Source organism: Salmo salar, chromosome ssa13 (genome assembly GCF_905237065.1).
Source record: "Salmo salar chromosome ssa13, Ssal_v3.1, whole genome shotgun sequence".
NCBI classification, from domain to species: domain Eukaryota; kingdom Metazoa; phylum Chordata; class Actinopteri; order Salmoniformes; family Salmonidae; genus Salmo; species Salmo salar.
Window position 1 is genome coordinate 67,581,308 of NC_059454.1, and position 26,886 is coordinate 67,608,193.

The 26,886-nt window shown below is 43.8% G+C and overlaps 1 protein-coding gene across 1 annotated transcript in view; it reads right to left on the bottom strand.

Annotated features, from left to right (window-relative positions):
* Positions 1 to 1,286: 1,286 nt before the first annotated feature.
* LOC106567641 (heat shock cognate 70 kDa protein) overlaps positions 1,287 to 26,886 on the bottom strand; it is a 28,980-nt gene continuing 3,380 nt past the window's right edge. The window contains exons 2-10 of the mRNA XM_014137172.2: positions 18,742 to 18,748; positions 8,359 to 8,575; positions 7,900 to 8,105; positions 3,983 to 4,135; positions 2,981 to 3,536; positions 2,550 to 2,752; positions 2,149 to 2,347; positions 1,811 to 2,043; positions 1,287 to 1,707 (exon numbers count right to left, since the gene is read on the bottom strand). Of these exons, the coding sequence (XP_013992647.1) occupies positions 1,501 to 1,707; positions 1,811 to 2,043; positions 2,149 to 2,347; positions 2,550 to 2,752; positions 2,981 to 3,536; positions 3,983 to 4,135; positions 7,900 to 8,105; positions 8,359 to 8,563 (1,962 nt within the window). The 5' untranslated portion in view covers positions 8,564 to 8,575; positions 18,742 to 18,748 and the 3' untranslated portion in view covers positions 1,287 to 1,500. The remainder of the gene's footprint in view (positions 1,708 to 1,810; positions 2,044 to 2,148; positions 2,348 to 2,549; positions 2,753 to 2,980; positions 3,537 to 3,982; positions 4,136 to 7,899; positions 8,106 to 8,358; positions 8,576 to 18,741; positions 18,749 to 26,886) is intronic.

The following is a 26,886-nucleotide window of genomic DNA, read 5'->3' on the forward strand; positions in this document are numbered from 1 at the left end:
ATTATGGTGTCTGTGAGAACATGGACAGCGCCATTGAGGCCATCTCAATTTTGAACAGATATCCTGGATGGAATTATGTGATCCTTCCTTAACCCATAGGGAGTCCCACCCAGTTGACTACTTAAAAATTGTGAAAGTCCTCAATGGTGCTGTCCATGCGAAAACAGACTTTTTGGCACTAGAGTCCTATCTAGCTCTATGGTATATCAAGAACTAGGGCAAGTTCGTTTTGCATAGCCTGATACCCCAGGTGGGGAGAGTAAGCACATTTTAGGCCTTCTGAAGGCCCTCGGATCAATTCCCCCACTTAGTCTTGGTCTCAACTTACTGTTGAGAGTTAGAATAAACAAGGTTCCATTTAAAAATGTGGTTGTGCATCAGCAGTTTTCCTCATGTCAGTCACTGATAGTCAATTAGCCCATGTCAGCAAATATTTTTTAGATTGCTAAATTAGCTGGCCACTATCTAAACTTGTCAAGATCGAATTACTGGGCGGGAGGCCCCATTGATTTTGTTAGCCAGTCTCACTCAGATATATTCAAAACTGAAAACATTTCTCTCCAACCTACGGCAAAATGTGTAAAATGCAGGTAATTTGCTGTAAAACAGCTAATTTTCCTCCCCGCCCCATGGCAAAATGAGTAGAATCGCATGAAATTAGTAATGCAATTGCAGAATCCTCTGCCCCTTGGCAAAATTGAAGCAAATTTGCTTTAAAACTGGAACATTTTCTCTACACCCCATGACAAAATATGGAGAATTGCACAACCTTAACTCAAAAAATGTCTCTCCAGTAACAAGCGGGGGTCCACTAAAATGTTTCGCTTGCAGTATGGGGGAGGGTGAGGTATGGAAGTGGGTATGTGGCATGGAGGTTTGGTCTGTACCAAACCTCCATGGGAAAACTCCACTTATTTCTGGCAGACCTCAGACAAGAATATAACCAATGGTCTACTCACTGCATCTTTAATGGAAACTGTTCATATGGTAAACTAAACAAAGCAGTTATTTTGTGAGATTTGGGCCTCAAAATGTTGTCAGTGGGTCATCTGAGTGTTAGCTACGATATATGCGACTTCGATGAGTCACCGGATTCCATTATCAGACACTAGGAGGAATGTGCCTTGCACAAATTTGACATATGCACACCCTCTTATTTAGATAATTCCCTCACAAAATATAAAATAACTGTCCTTCTCAATCTGTGTAAAAGGTAAGTCTACTTAAATTCCCTTCATTGAATTGGGGAATTGGGAGTGAAAAACACATTTAAAAAAAAGTCAAGGTCAATGACAAATAATTTATTCTCCAGGACTCAAAATGTAGACAAACTTCTCTTCCTTAAAATATCACCATCTCAGACAGTGTACATCTTCAAGTATCTAAAACAGACATAGCAGCTATTTTCAGTTCAAATTACTGACCAACCTTGGCTTTACAGATTGGGCCACTGGGGTTATGTGCTTTGTGTTTACATGGTAGTGAGATTGGACATTGGGTTTAATCGACTTCCTCAATGGTGGGGCCAGAGGATCCACCACCTCCAGGAGCAGCACCGGCACCACCAGCACCTGGGAAGCCTCCAGGCATTCCTCCGGGCATACCGCCTGTCATCCCACCGGCACTCTGGTACAGCTTGGTGATGATGGGGTTGCACACCTTCTCCAGCTCCTGTTGCTGGTGCTCATACTCTTCCTTCTCCGCAGTCTGAAACAAATATACAGGTTACGATTAATTGATTTCCCTTCTTGACACGTTATGGGTAATAACTTGTTTTTAAATTAATGATAGGCACATCAATATACTCTACCTGGTTCTTATCCAGCCAGGCAATGATCTCATTGCACTTGTCTAGAATCTTGGTTTTGTCCTCGTCGCTGATCTTGCCCTGCAGTTTCTCATCCTCCACGGTGGATTTCATGTTGAAGGAGTAGGACTCTAGTGAGTTCTTAGACGAGACCTTGTCACGCTGCACATCATCCTCACACTTGTACTTCTCAGCCTCCTGGACCATGCGCTCAATGTCCTCCTTGCTCAGACGACCTGGTCAGACATTTTTTTTTTTTAAAGGGTTAAGTTAAGGATACATGCACTATCCAAGTGGGCATATTGTAATCAAATTTCACTTTGGTCACTTATGCGGTTTACCTTTGTCATTGGTGATGGTGATCTTATTCTCCTTGCCAGTGCTCTTATCAACGGCAGAGACATTGAGGATGCCGTTAGCATCAATGTCGAAGGTGACCTCAATCTGAGGAACACCGCGAGGTGCAGGGGGGATTCCAGTCAGCTCAAACTTGCCCAACAGGTTGTTGTCCTTGGTCATGGCCCTCTCACCCTCATACACCTGGAGGATACAGTCAATATTAGCAAAACGTACATTTCACTAAAATAGTCACTCAAGACATCCAAGGAATGTATTGGGCCATCTTCAGTCTTTCAACCTCTGGTGGAAACTACAAATAGCAGGAGTAAACGTCACAGATAGTGGCCAAAGGAAAGAGGAAACATTGCCCTGAAATGGACAATTCATGCAGGCCCCCCCTCACCTGAATGAGCACACCAGGCTGGTTGTCTGAGTAGGTGGTGAAGGTCTGGGTCTGCTTGGTTGGGATGGTGGTGTTACGTTTGATCAGGACGGTCATGACACCTCCAGCGGTCTCAATACCCAGGGACAGGGGTGTGACGTCCAGCAAAAGCAGGTCCTGGACATTCTCAGACTTGTCACCTGAAAGTATGGCTGCCTGGACAGCTGAAAATGAGACTGGAGGTTAGATGCATGGAAAAACATTACTGTAGACCCACTGTGCCATTGTCGCTCAGACATCCAAGGAAGGTATTGGGCCATCTTTGGTCTTTCAACCTCTGGTGGAAACTACGAATGGCAGGATCAAACTTCATCACAGCACAACTATTGAGTTAAGGCTCATTATAGAAGCCCATTGGCCACAGAGCGAACACAAGATGATCAGTGACCCACCTGCGCCATACGCCACAGCTTCGTCGGGGTTGATGCTCTTGTTGAGCTCTTTGCCGTTGAAGAAATCTTGGAGCAGTTTCTGGATCTTGGGGATACGAGTGGAGCCTCCGACCAGAACGATGTCGTGCACCTGGGCTTTGTCCATCTTGGCATCGCGGAGGGATTTCTCCACTGGGTCAAGGGTGCCACGGAAAAGGTCTGCATTGAGCTCCTCAAAGCGAGCCCTGGTGATGGAGGTGTAGAAGTCAATTCCCTCGTACAAAGAGTCGATCTCGATGCTGGCCTGGGTGCTGGAGGACAGGGTGCGCTTTGCCCTCTCACATGCGGTACGGAGACGGCGAACAGCCCTCTTGTTGTCGCTGATGTCTTTCTTGTACTTGCGCTTGAACTCCGCGATGAAGTGGTTGACCATGCGGTTGTCAAAGTCTTCTCCACCCAGATGGGTGTCTCCGGCAGTGGACTTGACCTCAAAGATGCCATCCTCGATGGTCAGGATGGACACGTCAAAGGTGCCGCCACCCAGATCAAAGATAAGGACATTCCTTTCAGCACCGACCTGAAACAGAAGAGAACATTTAGTATTTGCACTTATAAAAACCCAATGGCTATGCATTCCAGGGCTGGGGTCAATTAAAACTTAAATTTAACAAACAAAAAGGCATCTATTACCAATGATTTGTCAAAAAAACTGGGTAGAATCCATTTATTTCATAAAGTTATTCAATTGAGTTTAAACAATAATTTTTTTTTAAATAATAACTTCCTGAATTAACCGCCATCAAATCAAATTAACCCTAGTTGATGTATTCACTCCGACATCCAGGAAGGTGTTGGGCCATCTTTGGTTTTACACTATGAATGGCAGGCATAAACTTAAATCATAGGGACAAACTAGATTTAATGTGCCATCAACTTTATTTGAAATGAACATATCTTTAAAGGATCATTATTATTTCAATAAAACATAACTAGACCTTGACCTCTAAAAGATATGGGTCTCACCTTCTTGTCCAAGCCATAAGCAATAGCGGCAGCAGTTGGCTCATTGATGATTCGCAAAACGTTCAGACCAGAGATTGTTCCAGCATCTTTGGTTGCTTGGCGCTGAGAGTCATTGAAGTAAGCTGGCACTGTTACAACAGCATTTGATACAGTCTGCAAAAAAATAAAAAAAATAAAGTGGGAATGAATAGACTTACTGTCAATAATACCCCGAAATAGACTGAACCCACTGGGCACACCACAATTTCAAAGTGGAACATTTTGGATGAGATCGATTTCATTTCAACCTTTATTCACCCACTCAAAAAGGACAGCCAGAAGTATGAATTCCCAATGTATTATCACTATGCTTTCAACCATCTAAGGCTGCATTTACACAGGCAGCCCAATTTCGATCTTTTTTCCAATAATTGGTATTTTGTCCAAACAGATATTTTTGGGAAAACGTCAAATTAGTGAGACCCCCCCCCCAAAAAAAACTATTGGGCTGCCTGTGTGAAGTCTTAAAGCATAACCAAATTTCAACAGAAAAAGTGTGTCTAATTTCTGGTTAAATCGTCATCTTAATCTGTCATCACTGCACATTCAACCATTTTAAAGTTCAAATGGGAATAAAATATGCTTCATATAATAGCACAACCAAATGACCTGGATTGCAGTTGAGATTACGAGTCATCAATGCTGATCTAGATTCTGCACAGATTATTATAGCGATTGAAGATTGACCTGCAACCTTTGTCCACTTTCTATGATTACATAAGACATTTATAGTTAGTAGCCTCAAAATGTGGCCATGGATGGGTTACTCATTTAAGGTTGAATAAATACTGTTATATTTGTTTGTAAAATGGCCTTAATTTCTGTTAATAGGCCATTTACTGGATTCAAAAGTGATATTGATTTGTGTTTGGTTGTCAAGGCAAAAAATATCAACATTTGAAGGAGATGTATCTTTTGTGCCACTGACAGTCTGGCTTTAATTCCAGTTTGTCTGCAAATGTATAAATGTTGGATTCACATCTCAATTAAAAGTAAGGAATCTGACTAAATCAAACTATTTAAAGTTTGATTTAGTCCCATTCTTTATCTTTTTGGTTGAGATGGAGACGAGAATCCAACAATTGTTATCATGACTAAATTAGAAATGAACCAACGCTTGAAACCCTAGGACTATATGCATTAGTGAAAATATATATACACATACACAGTTGAAGTCGGATGTTTACATACACCTAGGTTGGAGTCATTAAAACTTGTTTAACCACTCCACAAATTTCTTGTTAAACTATAGTTTTGGCAAGTCTGTTAGGACATCTACTTTGTGCATGACAAGTAATTTTTCCAACAATTGTTTACAGACAGATCATTTCACTGCATTACCAATTCCAGCGGGTCAGAAGTTTACATACACTAAGTTGACTGCCTTTCAACAGCTTGGAAAAAAACAGAAAATGATGTCATGGCTTTATAAGCTTCTGAGGGGCTAATTGACATAATTTGAGTCAATTGGAGGTATACCTGTGGATGCATTTCAAGGCCTACCTACAAACTCAGTGCCACTTTGCTTAACATGGGAGAAAAAATCTAAAGAAATCAGCCAAGACCTCAGAATTTTTTTCCCCTGTAGACCTCTACAAGTCTGGCTCATCCTTGGGAGCAATTTCCAGATGCCTAAATGTACCACTTTCATCTGTACAAACGCTAGTACGCAAGTAAAAACACCATGGGACCACGCAGCCGTCATACCGCTCCTAAAGATGAACGTACTTTAGTGCGAATCAATCACAGAACACCAGCAAAGGACCTTGTGAAGATGCTGGAGGAAACAGGTACAAAAGTATCTATATCCACAGTAAAAGGAGTCCTATATCGACATAACTTGAAGGCCGCTCAGCTAGGAAGAAGCCACCGCTCCAAAACAGCCCTAAAAAAAGCCAGACTACAGTTTTCAACTGCACATGAGGACAAAGATCGTACTTTTTGGAGAAATGTCCTCTGGTCTGATGAAACAAAAATAGAACTGTTTGGCCATAATGACCCTCGTTATGTTTGGAGGAAAAAAGCGGGAGGCTTGCAAGCCGAAGAACACCATCCCAACCATGAAGCACGGGGGTGGGGGTGCTTTGCTGCAGGAGGGACTGGTGCACTTCAAAATAGATGGCATCATGAGGTAGGAAAATTATGTGCATATATTGAAGCAACCTCAAGACAGCCAGGAAGTTAAAGCTTGGTCGCAAATGGGTCTTCCAAATGGACAATGACCCCAAGCATACTTCTGATGTTGTGGCAAAATGGCTTAAGGACAACAAAGTCAAGGTATTCTGGCTTTAACCCTCACCCGCCGAGCCAACAAGTCCTAGACGTGCTCAATGGGATTGAGAGCCGGGCTCTTCACTGGCCATGGCAGAACACTGACATTCCGGTCTTGCAAAAAATCAAGCACAGAACAAGCAGTATGGCTGGTGCCATTGTCATGCTAAAGAACGTTCACGCAGATGAGCAGGGACCCTGGGCATCTTTTGTTTCAGTCAGGATAAAGGCCTCTTTAGTGTCCTAAGTTTTCATAACTGTGAACTTAATTGCCTACCGTCTGTAAGCTGTTAGTGTCTTAACGACCGTTCCACAGGTGCATGTTAATTGTTTATGGTTCATTGAACAAGCATGGGAAACAGTGTTTAAACCCTTCACAATGAAGTTATTTGGATTTTTACAAATTATCTTTGAAAGACAGGGTCCTGAAAAAGGGACATTTCTTTTGCTGAGAGAGACCTATATATACACCCAGTTACATATCAGCATAATCTTTTTTTTAAGACATAGCGCATCATTTGCACAATACTATGGTCGGCTAGACCAAAACTCCAGTATTTTTTCCCCTTCATAGCTTGTTCTCAATCAAGTTAATTAGGAGCCTTTTTTCAGCACTTATTTCCATGACTAATCAAAACTCATGACTGGCTCTTGTCCCTCTGCAGAAGACACTGTGTGCAATATGTTCAGAACGTCAAATCGCAATACAATCAGTATCGAATTGCATAGCATATAGAACTGAGAGTCAACAATACATATTGTATCAGCACTTAAGTATCATGATAATATTGTAAAGTGAGGTTCCTGGCAATTCCCAGCCCTAATATGCATTGTCAAGTTCCTTTGTTGAACCCTGGGTTGAATTTTAAATCAGTAGCTGTTGATGACTTTGCAAATGCTATATAGGCCTAAATAGTATCATTAATGATATGTAAAGTATGGTTATATTTGATTTGCTTTGTTAAATCTACCATTTGGAATGACTTGGACAGCAACAGTACATCTATTTAGTTAAAAGATCTCCAAATCTCACGATAGCACATTGGTAGTAATTGTCTGACAATTATCAAAGCTAAGCGTTGCTTGTTTAAAAGCCTAGATGGGAGACCAAATGGATAGCTGTAGATGGATTAACTCACCAGTAGGAGGTGCTGCCCAGCCTACAGTTTTTTTCTGATAGTGAATAAAACGTTGAAGATCTGACATTGTTTCAAATCAAATTTTATTGATCACATACATGTTATTGTAGCGAAAAGCTTGCGTAAAAAAAGAAATCCTGGCTGTATGTAAGAAAACAATTCTGGTCTAATAATTTAAGAAAAAAAAAGAAAAAAAACTACTGCAAAATTGCCTAGGGGCTAGAAGCATGGCAGCCCTCTCTCCCGGCACCATTTTCTCAAAAATACAAATTCAACATATTTTATACAAGGTTTGTCTATTTGAAAATTGGTTACCATAATCCTGTGGTTGAAATTTCACCATGAAAACAGTTGATGACTTACTTCAAATCCAATGCATTTTCCACATCACAATACATTGACAAATTACATTGAAAAGATGTTGATTCAACCAGTTTGTGCTCAGTGGGCAATGCATTTGAAACTCACCTTTCCGAGGTAGGCCTCTGCAATCTCCTTCATCTTGACCAACACCATGGAGGAGATTTCCTCAGGGTAGAAGCTTTTGGTCTCGCCTTTGTATTCAACCTCCACTTTGGGGCGTCCGCTGTCGCTGATGACGTTGAAAGGCCAGTGCTTCATGTCGGATTGAACCACGGTGTCCTCAAACCTTCTGCCAATCAAACGCTTAGCATCTAGAATACACAAATAAAGTCTTAATGATTGCATTATATACATACTCCAATCATACCAACTGACCTTTGGTTTCTCACTCAGACATCCAAGGAAGATACTAGAACCATCTTTGGTTATAAAACCTCTAATGGCAACAACGAATGTCAGGAATCAACTGAATCTGAGTGAACCAAGTTAGTCAAATTTAACCATAATTAAAACACACACCTTCACTGACATCTAGCAATAACCACCTTTGCAGAACAAACTTACCAAAAACTGTGTTACAGGGGTTCATGGCAACCTGATTCTTAGCAGCATCCCCGATTAGCCTCTCAGAGTCAGTGAAGGCAACGTAGCTTGGAGTGGTCCTGTTGCCCTGGTCGTTGGCAATGATTTCAACCTTGCCATGCTGGAACACACCCACACAGGAGTAGGTGGTCCCGAGATCAATGCCGACCGCTGTTCCCTTAGACATGGTTACTGTGACAAGAGAAATAAATATGTAATGCTGAGAAGTCTTTCCAATAGGTGGCAGTCATGATCACTCAAGGTAAAGCATGAGACTTGGACTGTGGATTAGGAGTCAAAGATCAAAGAGCAACTTCCTTTATGGGGAAATACACTGACTCATTCAATTCATAAGAATGGTGACTAATCCTGTTCGAGGAAAGGTAATAGGCGTTCAGTTTCATACCTGGGCTGGCATTGGATGGGCCAGACAGACATCTTAGGCAGGGCAAGAGGCATATGCATGGTGCCCTGCCAGGCTGAATCCCAAGTCACCCCCTTACCCCTCGCCTCCCCATCTGCACATTCACCGGCGCCATTTGCACAAGCGTCCCAAAGTTGAGGGAGTGAAAATTATCAAGTGTGTAGGGGCCAATTGGACACTCAGATGGCCAATTCGAGCAGAGGCAGCATGCCTCAGAGCGAAGTGCTATCCCGACAGGCACTGCAATACATTAGGATTTTCATTAAAAAAAGGGAGATATGTGCCTAATTATTTGTCACGCACATTTGTTTATGTCTGATTTCGAGACTTGACACATGTAACCGATGAATGATGCTCCCGAGTGGCCTAAGACACTGCATCTCAGTACAAGAATTATCACTGCAGTACCTGGTTTGAATCCAGGCTGCATCACATCCGGCCGTGATTGGGAGTCCCTTAGGGCGGTGCACAATTGGCACAGCGTCGTTCGGGTTTGGCCGGGTAGGTTGTCATTGTAAATAAGGATTTGTGCTTAACTGACTTACCGAGTTAAATAAAGGGTAAAATGAAATACATCCCAAATTAAATGTTACTGAGGTTTATAGTTTGTAAAACGACAGGGGGATTTGTTCATATGAATTTCATGCTCGTTTTATTATTGAAAAGTGGAACATTAACTGTATCATTCAAGTCAGGAGTATGTCCCAAATTTGATGGGTTTCTTGTTCCAATCGCCACTCTTTGGAAGTCACCCTCAGTTTCATCAGCCACACCTTCCAAGCGAGGGGGTGGTTTGGAATTCCAACGGACTATTGTAAAGGCTAGGCATCTGTTAGCCTATTCATAGATACTAACTACCTTTAGCGCCGAATTGATGAAGGTATCTTCTTCCTGGAGGACTTTTGTTAAGAGTCCTGACGCTTGCTCTAAACATGCACATACGTCAATTGCGGAAAATATATATTTCATATCAGCAATAAATAATTTTCATAAAACAAGTGACTTACATTGTTTTTTGTAATTACTACAACTTCATAGGGTGTTCACCCACAGCCATAGCTCCATGTTACACCGATTGTTTACGGAAGACAGACGACCACAGCTATTTAACCATCTAGCATGCTCAAGCACCTGTGTATGGTTAACTGGGAGGAAGTGTAGCGGAAGTGTAGTTCGTCGGCTGGAGGCAATATCATTCCTTCCTGATATGAAAGATAAGGACCATACGTTTCAAAAACTTTCGCAAGCGATGATTGACTTTTCTAAACGTTGAAACACAGCATCGGAATTGTACTTCACAAGTGGCCAGCAGCTGGCGCTGAAAACCCTATGGAGAGAAAGGTTTGCGAGAGCTCGGCTACTGCAGTTCCGTGGACGAATTCCGCATGATGTTCATATAATGTGATAGCAGTTGGAAGAGTAATAGCCAATGGCATACAAGCCCGTAGGGTAAAGACTGTGCGTAATGGCGCACGTACAGGTCTCCATACAACAGTAAATGGCACTTTATTTTTTAAATATATGAACCTAAACAAAATGTAATAGAAAAACTTCACAATACCAGTGAACATAACACTATTCAGCCTAATATTATTATCTGTTATTTTGAATGCCTTGGCATCATTCCCCTTTCACCCAGGTTGGCATGGTTCGTCAACGCGATTAATCTAGGATGATCCCTGACCATCTGGGAAGGGGGAGGCACGTGTTTTACACCCTCCCCCAACCCGGCTTCTGAAGGGCAACGCTGAGTGTGCTGCAGTACAGCTGGCTCCGCAGCCAAGCGCATTAAAATTGCGGCCATTTCACTGGTAGGCTATAACATTTTCTAGAGACTAATCTGGCATCTCTTAAAGGCTGTCGTCTCGTAGAATTGTTGAATAGACCTATAGTGAATACAACAATATTAACATAACTGATCGTAATCGACAAATGTTTATTACATCTAATAAGGACACACTGATACCGAAGCGAATATAGAAACAATTGTAGGAAAAATACAATATGTTACATATGCCTATAACTGGCAATGACGTAGGCTATAACATATTAGATTATGTTTCCTTGTATTACCTGGATGTGATGTTTGCAATTCTGTGTGCGAGCTGTTCACCGTCTCCGCTACCCGATGAATGAGAAAAGAAGATGCCGGCGAAAGCGTTCATGTATCTTCCGGATAACTTGTGAACCAATCAGCTTCCAAGAACTCCTCTCTCACCTGCCTGTGAAATTCTGCACTTCTAGTACGTTCTAGCAGTCAAAATGATCTACAATCAGAATTTAACCACTATTGTTCAATGCGGAATGCGTTATATGGCCACATGTAAGGAATCAACCAGCACTAGGATCAGTTGTAATTTTCTTTATACCCCTCAACGCATTGATTGGTTGAAATCTAGCTCGTGCGTTGCATAAATCACTTGAAAAAAGACGAAGGTCGGTTGAGGATTATAAAACCCCGGAAATAGCGAGAGAATATTCTAGAGCTGTCCTAATCAATTTACTGGCACTGTGTCAAAATAGTCTGACCCACTGAACTGTAGGCCTATATTTAACTAGGCAAGTCAGTTAAGAAAAAAATATTATTTTACAATGACGGTCTACCCAGACCAAACCCTCCCCCAACCAGTACGACGCTGGACCAATTGTGCGCCGTCCTATGGGACTCCCGATCACAGCCGGTTGTGATACAGCCGGGATCGAACCAAGGTCTTTAGTGACGCCTCTAGCACTGAAATGCAGTGCCTTAGACAGCTGTGCAACTGGGGAAGCCCAGGTGAATAAACACTTAATTTTTATTTAACACTTATTTTAGATGTTAAGTCATTACATCCAGCTGTTTTTATCAACAATATAGTTAATTATAAAATGGGTTGTTTGGATCCTGGATGCTGATTGGTTGATAGCAGGGAGTTATAGTGCAACAATCCCCACATTCTTCGGGTAATGCCTGTTAACAGTTCCATTAGATGTATCGATGCGCATCCACTGTCCCACAGCCGAGCCTGTCAATTTATGAACTTAATCCCCCCTGGAAAAAAATGTCTAGACAATATTTCCCCATGCTAATAGACTGGTTGGTTGTTTAGCAACAAAACTGAAGTGTACACAACTATGGGGCAGATGGTGTTGGCTTAGACTGTGGATAACATGTAAACTACACTGCTCAAAAAAATAAAGGGAACACTTAAACAACACATCCTAGATCTGAATGAAAGAAATAATCTTATTAAATACTTTTTTCTTTACATAGTTGAATGTGCTGACAACAAAATCACACCAAAATAATAAATGGAAATCCAATTTATCAACCCATGGAGGTCTGGATTTGGCGTCACACTCAAAATTAAAGTGGAAAACCACACTACAGGCTGATCCAACTTTGATGTAATGTCCTTAAAACAAGTCAAAATGAGGCTCAGTAGTGTGTGTGGCCTCCACGTGCCTGTATGACCTCCCTACAACGCCTGGGCGTGCTCCTGATGAGGTGGCGGATGGTCTCCTGAGGGATCTCCTCCCAGACCTAGACTAAAGCATCCGCCAACTCCTGGACAGTCTGTGGTGCAACGTAGCGTTGGTAGATGGAGCAAGACATGATGTCCCAGATGTGCTCAATTGGATTCAGGTCTGGGGAACGGGCGGGCCAGTCCATAGCATCAATGCCTTCCTCTTGCAGGAACTGCTGACACACTCCAGCCACATGAGGTCTAGCATTGTCTTGCATTAGGAGGAACCCAGGGCCAACCGCACCAGCATATGGTCTCACAAGGGGTCTGAGGATCTCATCTCGGTACCTAATGGCAGTCAGGCTTCCTCTGGCGAGCACATGGAGGGCTGTGCGGCCCCCCAAAGAAATGCCACCCCACACCATGACTGACCCACCGCCAAACCGGTCATGCTGGAGGATGTTGCAGGCAGCAGAACGTTCTCCACGGTGTCTCCAGACTCTGTCACGTCTGTCACGTGCTCAGTGTGAACCTGCTTTCATCTGTGAAGAGCACAGGGCGCCAGTGGCGAATTTGCCAATCATGGTGTTCTCTGGCAAATGCCAAACGTCCTGCACGGTGTTGGGCTGTAAGCACAACCCCCACCTGTGGACGTCTGGCCCTCATACCACCCTCATGGAGTCTGTTTCTGACCGTTTGAGCAGACACATGCACATTTGTGGCCTGCTGGAGGTCATTTTGCAGGGCTCTGGCAGTGCTCCTCCTGCTCCTCCTTGCACAAAGGCGGAGGTAGTGGTCCTGCTGCTGGGTTGTTGCCCTCCTATGGCCTCCTCCACGTCTCCTGATGTACTGGCCTGTCACCTGGTAGCGCCTCCATGCTCTGGACACTACGCTGACAGACACAGCAAACCTTCTTGCCACAGCTCGCATTGATGTGCCATCCTGGATGAGCTGCACTACCTGAGCCACTTGTGTGGGTTGTAGACTCTGTCTCATGCTACCACTAGAGTGAAAGCACCACCAGCATTCAAAAGTGACCAAAACATCAGCCAGGAAGCATAGGAACTGAGAAGTGGTCTGTGGTCCCCACCTGCAGAACCACTCCTTTATTGGGGGTGTCTTGCTAATTGCCTATAATTTCCACCTGTTGTCTATTCCATTTGCACAACAGCATGTGAAATTTATTGTCAATCAGTGTTGCTTCCTAAGTGGACAGTTTGATTTCACATTAGTGTGATTGACTTGGAGTTACATTGTGTTGTGTAAGTGTTCCCTTTATTTTTTTGAGCAGTATATAATTAGTCTCCAAATGTTTATTGAAAACAAATACATTTGCAAAAAGGGCACATGTTGTCTCTCATATACATCGTTACAGTTGTTAGTGAGCTAGCTAGCAAATTTGAGCCATAATAGCATAGACATGACATCAGTCAAAACACCTCAAAACAAGACATGATATTAATAAGATTCTACAACTGTTGAAACGAGCCACCTACGATTCCCCACAAGGCAGCTTCTTGTCATTGTTGCTAGCTATCTGACCAGAATCATAACAATGCACACCTTCCGGCCACGTCGATGCTTGCACATAATTTGTGACATTTACAGCCAACCCATCTATAGAATAGCATTTGGTTTGCAACAGTTGGGGTTTGTCTAAAACAGGGGTAGACAGCTACACTGAATAAAAGTGCATTCCGAAAATATTCAGACCCCTTGACTTTTTCCGCATTTTATTACGTTACAGCCTTATTCTAAAATGGATAAAACATTTTTTTAAATAAAAACAGAAAAACCTTATTTACATAAGTATTCAGACCCTTTGCTATACAACTTGATTGGAGTCACCTGTGATAAATTCAATTGATTGGACATTATTTGGAAAGGCACACACCTGTCCCACAGTTGACAGTGCATTTCAGAGGAAAAACCAAGCCATTAGGTCAAAGGAATTGTCCGTAGAGCTCCGAGACAGGATTGTGTCGAGGCACAGATCTGGGGAAATTTCCACAGTATTGAAGGTCCCCAAGAACACAGTGGTATCATTCTTAAATGGAAGAAGTTTGGAACCACCAAGACTCTTCCTAGAGCAGGCCGCCCGGCCAAACTGAGCAATTGGGGGAGAAGGGCCTTGGTCATGGAGGTGAGCAAGAACCCGATGGTCATTCTGACAGAGCTCCAGAGTTCCTCTGTGAAGATGGGAGAACCTTCTAGAAGGACAACCATCTCTGCAGCACTCCACCAATCAGGCCTTTATGGTAGAGTGGCCAGACGGAAGCCACTCCTCAGGAAAAGGTACATGACAGCCCGCTTGGAGTTTGCCAAAAGGCACCTAAGGACTCTTAGACCATGAGAAACAAGATTCTCTGGTCTGATGAAACCAAGATTGAACTCTTTGGCCTGAATGCCAAGTGTCACGTCTGGAGGAAATCTAGCAACATCCCTACGGTGAAGCATTGTGATGGCAGCATCATGCTGTGGGGATGTTTTTCAGAGGCAGGGACTGGGAGACTAGGACCTCAGACTGGGGGGAAGGTTCATCTTCCAACAAGCCAACAACCCTAAGCACACAGCCAAGACAATGCAGGAGTGGCTTCGGGACAAGTCTCTGAATGTCCTTGAGTGGCCCAGCCAGAGCCCGAACTTAAACCCGATCGAACATCTCTGGAGAGACCTTAAAGTAGCTGTGCAGCGACGCTTGTAATCCAACCTGACACAGCTTGAGAGGATCTGCAGAGAAGAATGGGAGAAACTCCCCAAATACAGGTGTATTTGTTTTTGCAATCTCCATCATGCCATACATATGAACGTGACGAGACTAACAGCTGAGCCAGGCAAATTCATTTATCAGGATGATTAATGGATATATCCAAAGAAATGGCAATAGAAACAAAGGAAAAACAAACAGAAGTGCACATATAGTTTATAATTTCAGCTGATTGATATGATTGTGTTAGCTTTAGTTGGCTAGCTAGCAAAGGCAAAGTAGCTAGCCTGCATAGCTAGCTACATGCCAATGATTTGTTTAGCATAGCAACCATTGCAAATAGAATAGATAGAACGACCAGACCATTTGGCTCGGAACTTCAGAATCTCTGAACTAAAACAAATTTATTTCGATATAACGTTTTTACTAAAAACATGTCGTTAATCTTTTTAATATGTTCAATCATTTTATAAAAGATATAAGGCCCTCGAACACGGGAATTATTGTGCGATAACTCCCTCCTACGGGCTGTTTCCCAACCCTTGGTTTCGCCTCAGGCCTAAGAACAGCCAAGAGTCTGGATGATAATCCCCGGGTTCTCATGCCTTGTTGCTTAATTATACAATGGATGGGTCTAATCCTGGATGCTGATTGGTTTTATGCCAGTGTCTATTCTACAAGTTAAGGCTATAAAGTTGAAATGCCTATTTACTGTTCCATCTCACTGCACAATCCATTGTCTCATCAGCCCAACCAGGCAAGTTAAACTTGCGCTCCACTGTAAAAAATGATCTCCCCTTTCTTTTAGACTAGCATTTGGCTTTCAACAGTGGAGATTTGTGTAAACCTTGCTGTCCGTCTCTCAGAACTTTGCAAAATCGTTTCAATATTGAAATTCGATCTCCACTGTCCCATTGAGGATTGTGTCAAATCTAGACAGATAACTTTTCTCAGCCAGTCAAAAAATGGATAGATACAAATAAATGTCAATAGGAAAACATGAGAAACAAAATTAAATGCATATAGTTTGCAGTCTTTCCAGTTTCAGTGTGAAGTGAAAATGCCCTTTTAGTATAAGAGCTGTTTGAAAAGACCGCCTGAAATATCCGACTGTTTTGGTGGGAGGGGGTTTTGGCCTGTGACATCATCAGGTGTAAATTAGTTAATAGACCAATACGAAAGAGAGTAAGAAACCTCTCTGCCAATAACAACTCGTTTTCACTTCCTCACTCAGACCACTCCCAGATAGTCCTAGCAAAATTCTTGCTTGATAAATTGATCTTTGCTAAGAAGCTATTTGTTTGTTTTTGACCATTTTAATTGAAAACAATCACAGTAAGGTACTTAATTGTTACCCAGAAGCGATTTGATATTAAGATGAAAACGGCTGCATTGGACCTTCAAAAAAATCACATTTTATTTGTCACATGCTTTGTAAAAAATAGGTGTAAACTAACAGTGAAATGCTTAGTTACGGGCTCTTCCCAACAAAGCAGAGAGAAGGAAAACATAAATAATAGAAAAGTAAAACACGTAATAAATACAAAAATGAGTAACTACCAATGAAGTTAGTCCGGTTAGATACTTGGTTACCTATTTAGCAGTCTCATGGCTTGAGGGAAGAAGCTATTCAGGGTCATGTCGGTTCCAGACTTGGTACATTGGTACCGCTTGCCGTGCAGTAGCAGAGAGAACAGTTTATAACTTTATGCCAAGCAGTTGACATACCAAGCAGTGATGCAGCCAGTCAAAATGCTCTCAGTGGTGCAGCTGTATTACTTATGTATCTGAGGGCCCACGCTTCATCTTTTCAGGCTCCTGAGGGGGAAGAGATGTTGTCGTGCCCTCTTCACGACAGTGTTGGTGTGTGTGGACCATGATACATCCTTAGTGATGTGGACAGCAAGGAACTTGAAGCTCTCAACCCACTCCACTACAGCCCCATCAATGTGAAGAGGGACATGCTTGGCCTTCCGTTTCCTGTAGTCCATGATCAGCTCCTTTGTCTTGCTGATGTTCAGGGAGAGGTTGTTGTCCTGGCACCACACTGCTAGGTCTCTGACCTCCTCCCTATAGGCCAACTCATTGTCATCAGTGATCAGGCTTACCACCGTTGTGTCGTCCCCAAACTTGATGGTGTTGGAGCCATACGCAGCCATGCAGTCGTGGGTGAACAGGGAGTACAGGAGTGGACTAAGCACACACCCCTGCGAGGCCCCGGTGTTGTTGCTTACCCTCACCAGCTGGGGTCGGCCTGTCAAAAAGTCCAGGATCCAGTTGCAGAGGGACGTGTTCAGTCCCAGGGTCCTTAGCTTAGTGATGAGCTTGGAGAGCACTATGGTGTTGAATGCTGAGCTGTAGTCAATGAACTGCATTCACACATAGGTGTTCCTCTTATTCAGGTGGAAAACAAGCAATAAAACAAAAAATGTCGCTCAAACAGAAGGGTGAACTAACAGAGTCACAGACCAACAACCAAAACGAAACAGGTGGGGTTCTGAAAGACAGTCATGGGGGTGTCCACTGAAAGTTGACTAGCAACAACAACCAGAAACTAAAAGACACCCACCACGAGCGCCCAATAAACTTGCCTAAGAGGCAAACAAAAGGAAAAACCCAAACTTAAAGACAGGAAGCAAACCAAAAAGGTGGAGCAAAACGAAATCAGGGAAATCAGACAAAGGAATGTTTGAGAAATCAAATAGGGAGAGCCAACTAAAGGTGTTCTTTCAATAACACTCTTAAATAGCACCTGGGCCAGCACATGTGAAACACCTTCCCACTAAGGAGATGACAACCAGCACAGGTGTAACACATACTGACCAATGAGGTGACACCAATCAGTGCGCCGTACATGCTAACGAGTTATACGTGCTAACCTCAAAACATAAATGGAAAAACCAAAGCCTGTAACAAAGGGCAGTGTGGAATGCAATAGACATTACATCATCTGTGGATCTGTTGGGGCAGTATGCGAATTGGAGTGGGCCCAGGGTATCTGGGATGATGGTGTTGATGTGAGCCATGACCAGCCTTTCAAAGCATTTCATGGCTACAGATGTGAGTGCTATGGGGCGATAGTCATTTAGACAGGTTACCTTGGTGTTCTTGGGCATAGGGACTATGGTGGTCTGCTTGAAACGTGTGTGTAAAGAGTGTAGAGAGTATAGGTGTCACGAAATTCGTCGTGGTGTTGCAGGGAAGACCAAAATGCAGCGGGTATATGGATACTCATTCTTTTAATAAAAAAATGTAAAGTATCCACAGAACAAAAACAATACTCACGACTCACAACAGTGTAGCAGGCTCAATAACGCAGTGCTCACAAACAATTCCCCACAAACACACAGACAAACACACCCAACTAATATAGGACTTCCAATCAAAGGCAACACCACACAGCTGCCTTCAATTGGAAGTCCACCCCAATTAACTCTACATAGAAACACCCAACCTAGACAGAACATAGAAAACACAACTTCTTCTGCCACGCCCTGACCAAAACTTATACACCTACTCCACCTGCTGGTCAGGACGTGACATTACCCCCCCCCCCCCCCCTAAAGGTGCAGACCCCGAATGCACCTTCAAAAGAAAAAACACAGAACACCCAAAACAACCCGAAAAAAAATCCCCCTAACTACAGGAAGGGAAGGGAGGGTGGCTGCCGTCAACGACGGCACTGTGCTACACCCCCAACCCACCTATGTTGGAGGCGACTCAGGTGCGGGACGTGCACCCCGCTCCATCCTCGTCGTTGCCCACTTCGGTAGCGCCCCCGGCTGCTCCGGAAGACTAGTAGGCGCACCTGACTTCGCCCGACTGGCGGGCGACTCTTGCCGTGACCGGCTGGCGGGCCACTCTGGCTGATCCGGGCAGTCTGGCCAGTCTGGCAGCCCCGGGCAGTCTGGCCACTCTGGCAGCCCCGGGCAGTCTGGCCACTCTGGCAGCCCCGGGCAGTCTGGCCACTCTGGCAGCCCCGGGCAGTCTGGCCACTCTGGCAGCCCCGGGCAGTCTGGCCACTCGGGCAGCTCCGGCGACTCCTGACTGACGGGCAGCTCCGGCGACTCCTGACTGACGGGCAGCTCCGGCGACTCCTGACTGACGCGCAGCTCCGGCGACTCCTGACTGACGCGCAGCTCCGGCGACTCCTGACTGACGGGCAGCTCCGGCGACTCCTGACTGACGGGCAGCTCCGGCTATTCTTGACTGACGGGCAGCTCCGGCGAGTCTTGACTGACGGGCAGCTCTGGCGAGTCTTGACTGACGGGCAGCTCTGGCGAGTCTTGACTGACGGGCAGCTCCGGCGAGTCTTGACTGACGGGCAGCTCTGGCGAGTCTTGACTGACGGGCAGCTCTGGCGACTCCTGACTGACGGGGCTGGACTGACGCACTAGAAGCCTTGTGCGTGGGGCTGGTACTGGACGTGCCAGCCTGGAGACACGCACCTTCGGGCTAGTGCGGGGAGCTGGCCTGGGGCTCCATTCTTGCCCCGCAAAACTGCCCTTGTGCCCCCCCCAAAAAAAATTATTGGGGCTGCCTCTCAAGTTTCCTAAACTCCTCCATAGCCCTGGAAACGCTCAACCTTATTTCTGTCCATGTCCATCCTTCCTCCTCGTTCCTTTGCTGCTTGGTCCAAGTTTGGTGGGGAATTCTGTCACGAAATTCGTCGTGGTGTTGCAGGGAAGACCAAAATGCAGCGGGTATATGGATACTCATTCTTTTAATGAAAAAATGTAAAGTATCCACAGAACAAAAACAAAACAATAAACAGTACTCACGACTCACACCAGTGTCGCAGGCTCAATAACGCAGTGCTCACAAACAATTCCCCACAAACACACAGACAAACACACCCAACTAATATAGGACTTCCAATCAAAGGCAACACCACACAGCTGCCTTCAATTGGAAGTCCACCCCAATTAACTCTACATAGAAACACCCAACCTAGACAGAACATAGAAAACACAACTTCTTCTGCCACGCCCTGACCAAAACTTATACACCTACTCCACCTGCTGGTCAGGACGTGACAATAGGGATATTGTTATCCATGTCGGCACCAACGATGTTAGGATAAAACAGTCAGAGGTCACCAAGCGCAACATAGCTTCAGCGTGTAAATCAGCTAGAAAGATGTGTCGGCATCGAGTAATTGTCTCTGGCCCCCTCCCAGTTAGGGAGAGTGATGAGCTCTACAGCAGAGTCTCACAACTTAATCGCTGGTTGAAAACTGTTTTCGGCCCCTCCCAAAAGATAGAATTTGTAGATAATTGGCCCTCTTTCTGGGACTCACCCACAAACAGGACCAAGCCTGGCCTGTTGAGGAGTGACGGACTCCATCCTAGCTGGAGGGGTGGTCTCATCTTATCTACAAACATAGACAGGGCTCTAACTCCCCTAGCTCCACAATGAAATAGGGTGCAGGCCAGGCAGCAGGCTGTTAGCCAGCCTGCCAGCTTAGTGGAGTCTGCCACTAGCACAGTCAGTGTAGTCAACTCAGCTATCCCCATTGAGACCGTGTCTGTGCCTCGACCTAGGTTGGGCAAAACTAAACATGGCGGTGTTCGCCTTAGCAATCTCACTAGAATAAAGACCTCCTCCATTCCTGCCATTATTGAAAGAGATTGTGATACCTCACATCTCAAAATTGGGTTACTTAATGTTAGATCCCTCACTTCCAAGGCAGTTATAGTCAATGAACTATTCACTGATCATAATCTTGATGTGATTGGCCTGACTGAAACATGGCTTAAGCCTGATGAATTTACTGTGTTAAATGAGGCCTCACCTCCTGGTTACATTAGTGAGCATATCCCCCGCGCATCTCACAAAGGCGGAGGTGTTGCTAACATTTACGATTGCAAATTTCAATTTACAAAAAAACCCCAACGTTTTCGTCTTTTGAGCTTCTAGTCATGAAATCTATGCAGCCTATTCAATCACTTTTTATAGCTACTGTTTACAGGCCTCCTCGGCCATATACAGCATTCCTTACTGAGTTCCCAGAATTCCTATCGGACCTTGTGGTCATAGCAGATAATATTCACATTTTTGGTGACTTTAATATTCACATGGAAAAGTCCACAGACCCACTCCAAAAGGCTTTTGGAGCTATCATCGACTCAGTGGATTTTGTCCAACATGTCTCCGGACCTACTCACTGCCACAGTCATACTTTGGACCTAGTTCTGTCCCATGGAATAAATGTTGTGGATCTTAATGTTTTTCCTCATAATCCTGGACTATCGGACAACCATTTTATTACGTTTGCAATTGCAACAAATAATCTGCTCAGACCCCAACCAAGGATCATCAAAAGTCGTGCTATAAATTCTCAGACAACCCAAAGATTCCTTGATGCCCTTCTAGACTCCCTCTGCCTACCCAAGGACGTCAGAGGTCAAAAATCAGTTAACCACCTAACTGAGGAACTCAATTTAACCTTGCGCAATACCCTAGATGCAGTCGCACCCCTAAAAACATTTGTCATAAGAAACTAGCTCCCTGGTATACAGAAAATACCTGGCTCTGAAGCAATCTTCCAGAAAATTGGAACGGAAATGGCGCCACACCAACCTGGAAGTCTTCCGACTAGCTTGGAAAGATAGAACCGTGCAGTATCGAAGAGCCCTCATTGCTGCTCGATCATCCTATTTTTACAACTTAATTGAGGAAAATAAGAACAATCCAAAATGTATTTTGATACTGTCAAAGCTAACTAAAAAGCTGCATTCCCCAAGAGAGGATGGCTTTCACTTCAGCAGTAATAAATTCATGAACTTCTTTGAGGAAAAGATCATGTTCATTAGAAAGCAAATTACGGACTCCTCTTTAAATCTGCATATTCCTCCAAAGCTCAGTTGTCCTGAGTCTGCACAACTCTGCCAGGACCTAGGATCAAGGGAGACACTACAGTGTTTTAGTACTATATCTCTTGACACAACGATGAAAATAATCATGGCCTCTAAACCTTCAAGCTGCATACTGGACCATATTCCAACTAAACTACTGAAAGAGCTGCTTCCTGTGTTTGACCCTCCTATGTTGAACATAATAAACGGCTCTCTATCCATGTGTGTACCAAACTCACTAATAGTGGCATTAAGAAAGCCTCTCTTAAAAAAGCCAAACCTTGACCCAGAAAATATTTTAAAAACTATCGGCCTATATCGAATCTCCCATTCCTCTCCAAATTTTTTGAAAAAGCTGTTGCGCAGCAACTCACTGCCTTCCTGAAGACAAACAATGAATACGAAATGCTTCAGTCTGGTTTTAGACCGCATCATAGCACTGAGACTGCACTTGTGAAGGTGGTAAATGACCGATTAATGGCGTCAGACCGACGCTCTTCATCTGTCCTCGTGCTCCTAGACCTTAGTGCTGCTTTTGATACCATCGATCACCACATTCTTTTGGAGAGATTGGAAACCGAAATTGGTCTACACAGACAAGTTCTGGCCTGGTTTAGATCTTGTCTGTCGGAAAGATATCCGTTTGTCTCTGTGGATGGTTTGTCCTCTGTCAAATTAAGTGTACATTTCGGTGTTCCTCAAGGTTCCATTTTAGGACCACTATTGTTTTCACTATATATTTTACCTCTTGGGGATGTCATTCGAAAACATAATGTTAACTTTCACTGCTATACGGATGACACACAGCTGTACATTTCAATGAAACATGGTGAAGCCCCAAAATTGCCCTCGCTGGAAGCCTGTGTTTCAGATATAAGGAAGTGGATGGCTGCAAACTTTCTACTTTTAAACTCGGAGATGCTTGTTCTAGGTCCCAAGAAACAAAGAGATCTTCTGTTGTATCTGACAATTAATCTTGATGGTTGTACAGTCGTCTCAAATAAAACTGTGAAAGACCTCGGCGTTACTCTGGACCCTGATCTCTCTTTTGACGAACATATCAAGACTGTTTCAAGGACAGCTTTGTTCCGTCTACGTAACATTGCAAAAATCAAACATTTTCTGTCGAAAAATGATGCAGAAAATTTTATCCATGCTTTTGTCACTTCTAGGTTAGACTACTGCAATGCTCTACTTTCCGGCTACCCGGATAAAGCACTAAATAAACTTCATTTAGTGCTAAATATGTCTGCTAGAATCCTGACTAGAACCCCAAAATTTGATCATATTACTCCAGTGCTAGCCTCCCTACACTGGCTTCCTGTTAAGGCAAGGGCTGATTTCAAGGTTTTACTGCTAACCTACAAAGCATTACATGGGCTTGCTCCTACCTATCTTTCCGATTTGGTCCTGCCGTACATACCTACACGTACGCTACAGTCACAAGACGCAGGCCTCCTAATTGTCCCTAGAATTTCTAAGCAAACAGCTGGAGGCAGGGCTTTCTCCTATAGAGCTCCATTTTTATGGAATGGTTTGCCTACCCATGTGAGAGACGCAGACTCGGTCTCAACCTTATTGAAGACTCATCTCTTCAGTAGGTCCTATGATTGAGTGTAGTCTGGCCCAGGAGTGTGAAGGTGAACGGAAAGGCACTGGAGCAACGAACCGCCCTTGCTGTCTCTGCCTGGCCGGTTCCCCTCTCTCCACTGGGATTCTCTGCCTCTAACCCTATTACAGGGGCTGAGTCACTGGCTTACTGGTGCTCTTCCATGCCGTCCCTAGGAGGGGTGTGTCACTTGAGTGGGTTGAGTCACTGACGTGGTCTTCCTGTCTGGGTTAGCTAGTACACCCGAGTAGTTTATAAAGAATTTAGCTTGCCAGCAGTAGCCTGCCTAGGCTATATGCCTATGATCTAAATCAACACATGTAAGCTACAATTGTTATAAAATATGTAGCCTTAACTTACAACCAAATACAAGTATACTTAGCATAGGGAAGATCATAACAATTCCTCTAATTCCTTTTCTACAAACGACCCATGCAATTGACAGTATCTGCTTATTTTACCAGTATTGCTCCGTGTAGACGCAAGGAAAATAACTTGCTTTCCAAATTGAAGCGCCATGACGCCGTAGACTCCCTTGGCGCTCGAGGCCCATCTGTTTTCTCTCCTTCACTCCTGTACAATCTAATTCAAGCATGTACAGTGCCTTCAGAACGAATTCACACCCCTTGACTTTTCCCATATTTTGTTATTTCAGACTGAATTTAAAATGTATTAAATGTAAATCTTTTTTCACTGGCCTTTACCCAATACCCCATAATGCCAAAGTGGAATTATGTTTTTTGAAATTCTTACAAATGAATTAAAAATGAAAAGTTGAAATGTCTTGAGTCAATAAGTATTCAACCCCTTTGTTACAGCAAGCCTAAATAAGTTAATGAGTACAAATGTGCTTAACAAGTCACATAATAAGTTGCATAATAGTGTTTAACATGATTTTTGAATGACTACCTCATCTCTGTACCCCACATATACAATGATCAACAACCAACTTGACAGAGCTTGAAGAATATTAAAAAGAATACAGGGCAAATATCAGAGATTCAGAGTGTTTAATAGTCACATGTACAGGGTTGCAGGTGTGATTGCAGGGTAGAGTGAAAATAGAAGGCTTCAAGTTCCAACATGCAGGACTAAGTGAAATAAAATAATGGTAATAAAAAACAACAATAGAAATAGCATTATATACATAATAATTCACAACGGCAGTGATGAATCAATAAATGTCCATTGGGGTGGAGTGCAGAGTAAAGACTGTTGAGGTGGTGGGGTGGAATGACCATAGTGGGAGCAGCAGCAGGACCATTGACAGAAATAAAAACAATACACATTTTTATAAAAAAGATAATAATATACATATTAACAACTGCAACTGTGATGAATGTCGTTGGGGTGGGGGCAGAGTAAAAGTCTGTTGGGGAGGGGAGGTGGAAAGTCCATAGGGGGAGTAGCATGGGGAGGGGGAAGCAGGTAGCTGACTAGCGGTGGCTATTCAGCAGCCTGATGATCTTAGGGTAGAAACTATTGGCCAGTCTTTCAGTTTTTGCCATGATGCTCCTGTACTGCCCACGTCTGAGTGATTGAAGCAAGGAGAACAAAACATGACTGGGGTCCCTGATGATTTTCTTGGCCTTCCTGCGACACCTTTTTTTAGTTGTCCAGTAGGGCAGGCAGTGTGCACCCAATGGTGCGTTCGACTGCACGTATCACCCTCTGAAAAGCCTTGTGGTCGGCAGCAGTGGAGTTGCCGTACCAGGCTGTGATGCAGCCCGACAGTAGGCTCTCGATACCCTGCTCCTTGTCGAACACTGTGTGCCCTCGGGGACAGGACAAATTTCTTCACCATCCTGAGGTTGAAGAGTCACTGTCATGCCTTCTTCACTACGGTGTCTGTGTGATTAGACCATTTCAGCTTCTCTGAGATGTGTACGCCAAGGAATTTGAAGTTATTGACCATCTCCATAGCTCTCACATGCTGGTTTTCTATCTTGAAATGTTGTGCGTCCATTGAACATAACATCTACATATAGAATCAGATGTGTACACGTGTGTGTGTGTGTGGTGATGACAAAGTGTATAGTATTGGGCTTCAACATCAAGTTCTGACAGGACAACACTATAGTGGGCAGATCTTAGTGAATCAGCATAAGTTACTAGTGGGTGAGGCATATCCAGCCAATCGCTCAGACGAGCTCCAGGTAGCCGTTTTTGCAGTCCGGATTAGCGTTCCACTCCTCGAAAGTGGCAGCTCTAGCCTTTAGCTCAGTATGGATGTTGCCTGTAATCCATGGGATCCATGGGATATGTACGTAAGGTCACTGTGGGGAAGACATCGTCGATGCACTTATTAATGAAGTCGGTGACTGATGTGGTAAACTCCTTGATGCCTTCGGATGAATAATGGAACATATTCCAGTCTGTGCTAGCGAAACAGTCCTGGAGCTTAGCAACTGCTTCAATATATCAATTTTGTGTTGAGCGCGTCAATGCTACTTCCTGTTTGAGTTTTTGCTTGTAAGCAAAACAGCAGTCTCAACGTCAACAGTGAAGATGCGACTCCGGGATGCTGGCCTTCTAGGTAGAGTTGCAAAGAAAAAGCCATATCTCATACTGGCCAATAAAAAGAAAAGCTTAAGATGGCCAAAAGACCACAGACACTAGACTGCCTAGAAGGCCAGTATCCCGGAGTCGCCTCTTCACTGTTGACGTTGAGACTGGTGTTTTGCGGTTATTATTAGAACTTGTGAGGCGTCGGTTTCTCAAACTAGACTTGTCAAATGTACTTGTCCTCTTGCTCAGTTGTGCACCGGGGCCTCCCACTCCTCTTTCTATTCTAGTTAGAGCCAGTTTCAGCTGTTCTGTGAAGGGAGTAGTACACAGCCTTGTACGAGATCTTCAGTTTCTTGACAATTTCTCGCATGGAAAAGCCTTCATTTCTCAGAACAAGAATAAACTGACAAGTTTCATTTTGAGCCTGTAATCGAACCCACAAATGCTAACGCTCCAGATACTCAACTAGTCTAAAGAAGGCCAGTTTTATTGCATCTTTAATAAGCACAACAGTTTTTAGCTGTGCTAACATAATTGCAAAAGGGTTTTCCAATGATCAATTAGCCTTTTGAAATGATCAACTTGGATTAGCTTACACAACGTGCCATTGGAACACAGGAGTGATGGTTGCTGATAATGGGCCTTTGTACGCCTATGCAGATATTCCATAAAAAATCTGCTACAGCTACAATAGTCATTTACAACATTAACAATGTCTATACTGTATTTCAGATCAATTTGATGTTATTTTAATGGACAAAAAAGTTGCTTTTCTTTCAAAAACAAGGATATTTCTAAGTGACCCCAATCTTTTGAATGGTAGTATATATAGTAGAATTGGTCAGGAGCCTGTAAAACAGCTTCTATAAATTGCAACGCCATTCTAAAAATGCAGCTACTTTGCTGTTATTCTGGCTGCACTGTTTGATGTGACTGTGTTAGGCATAGTTGGCTAGCTA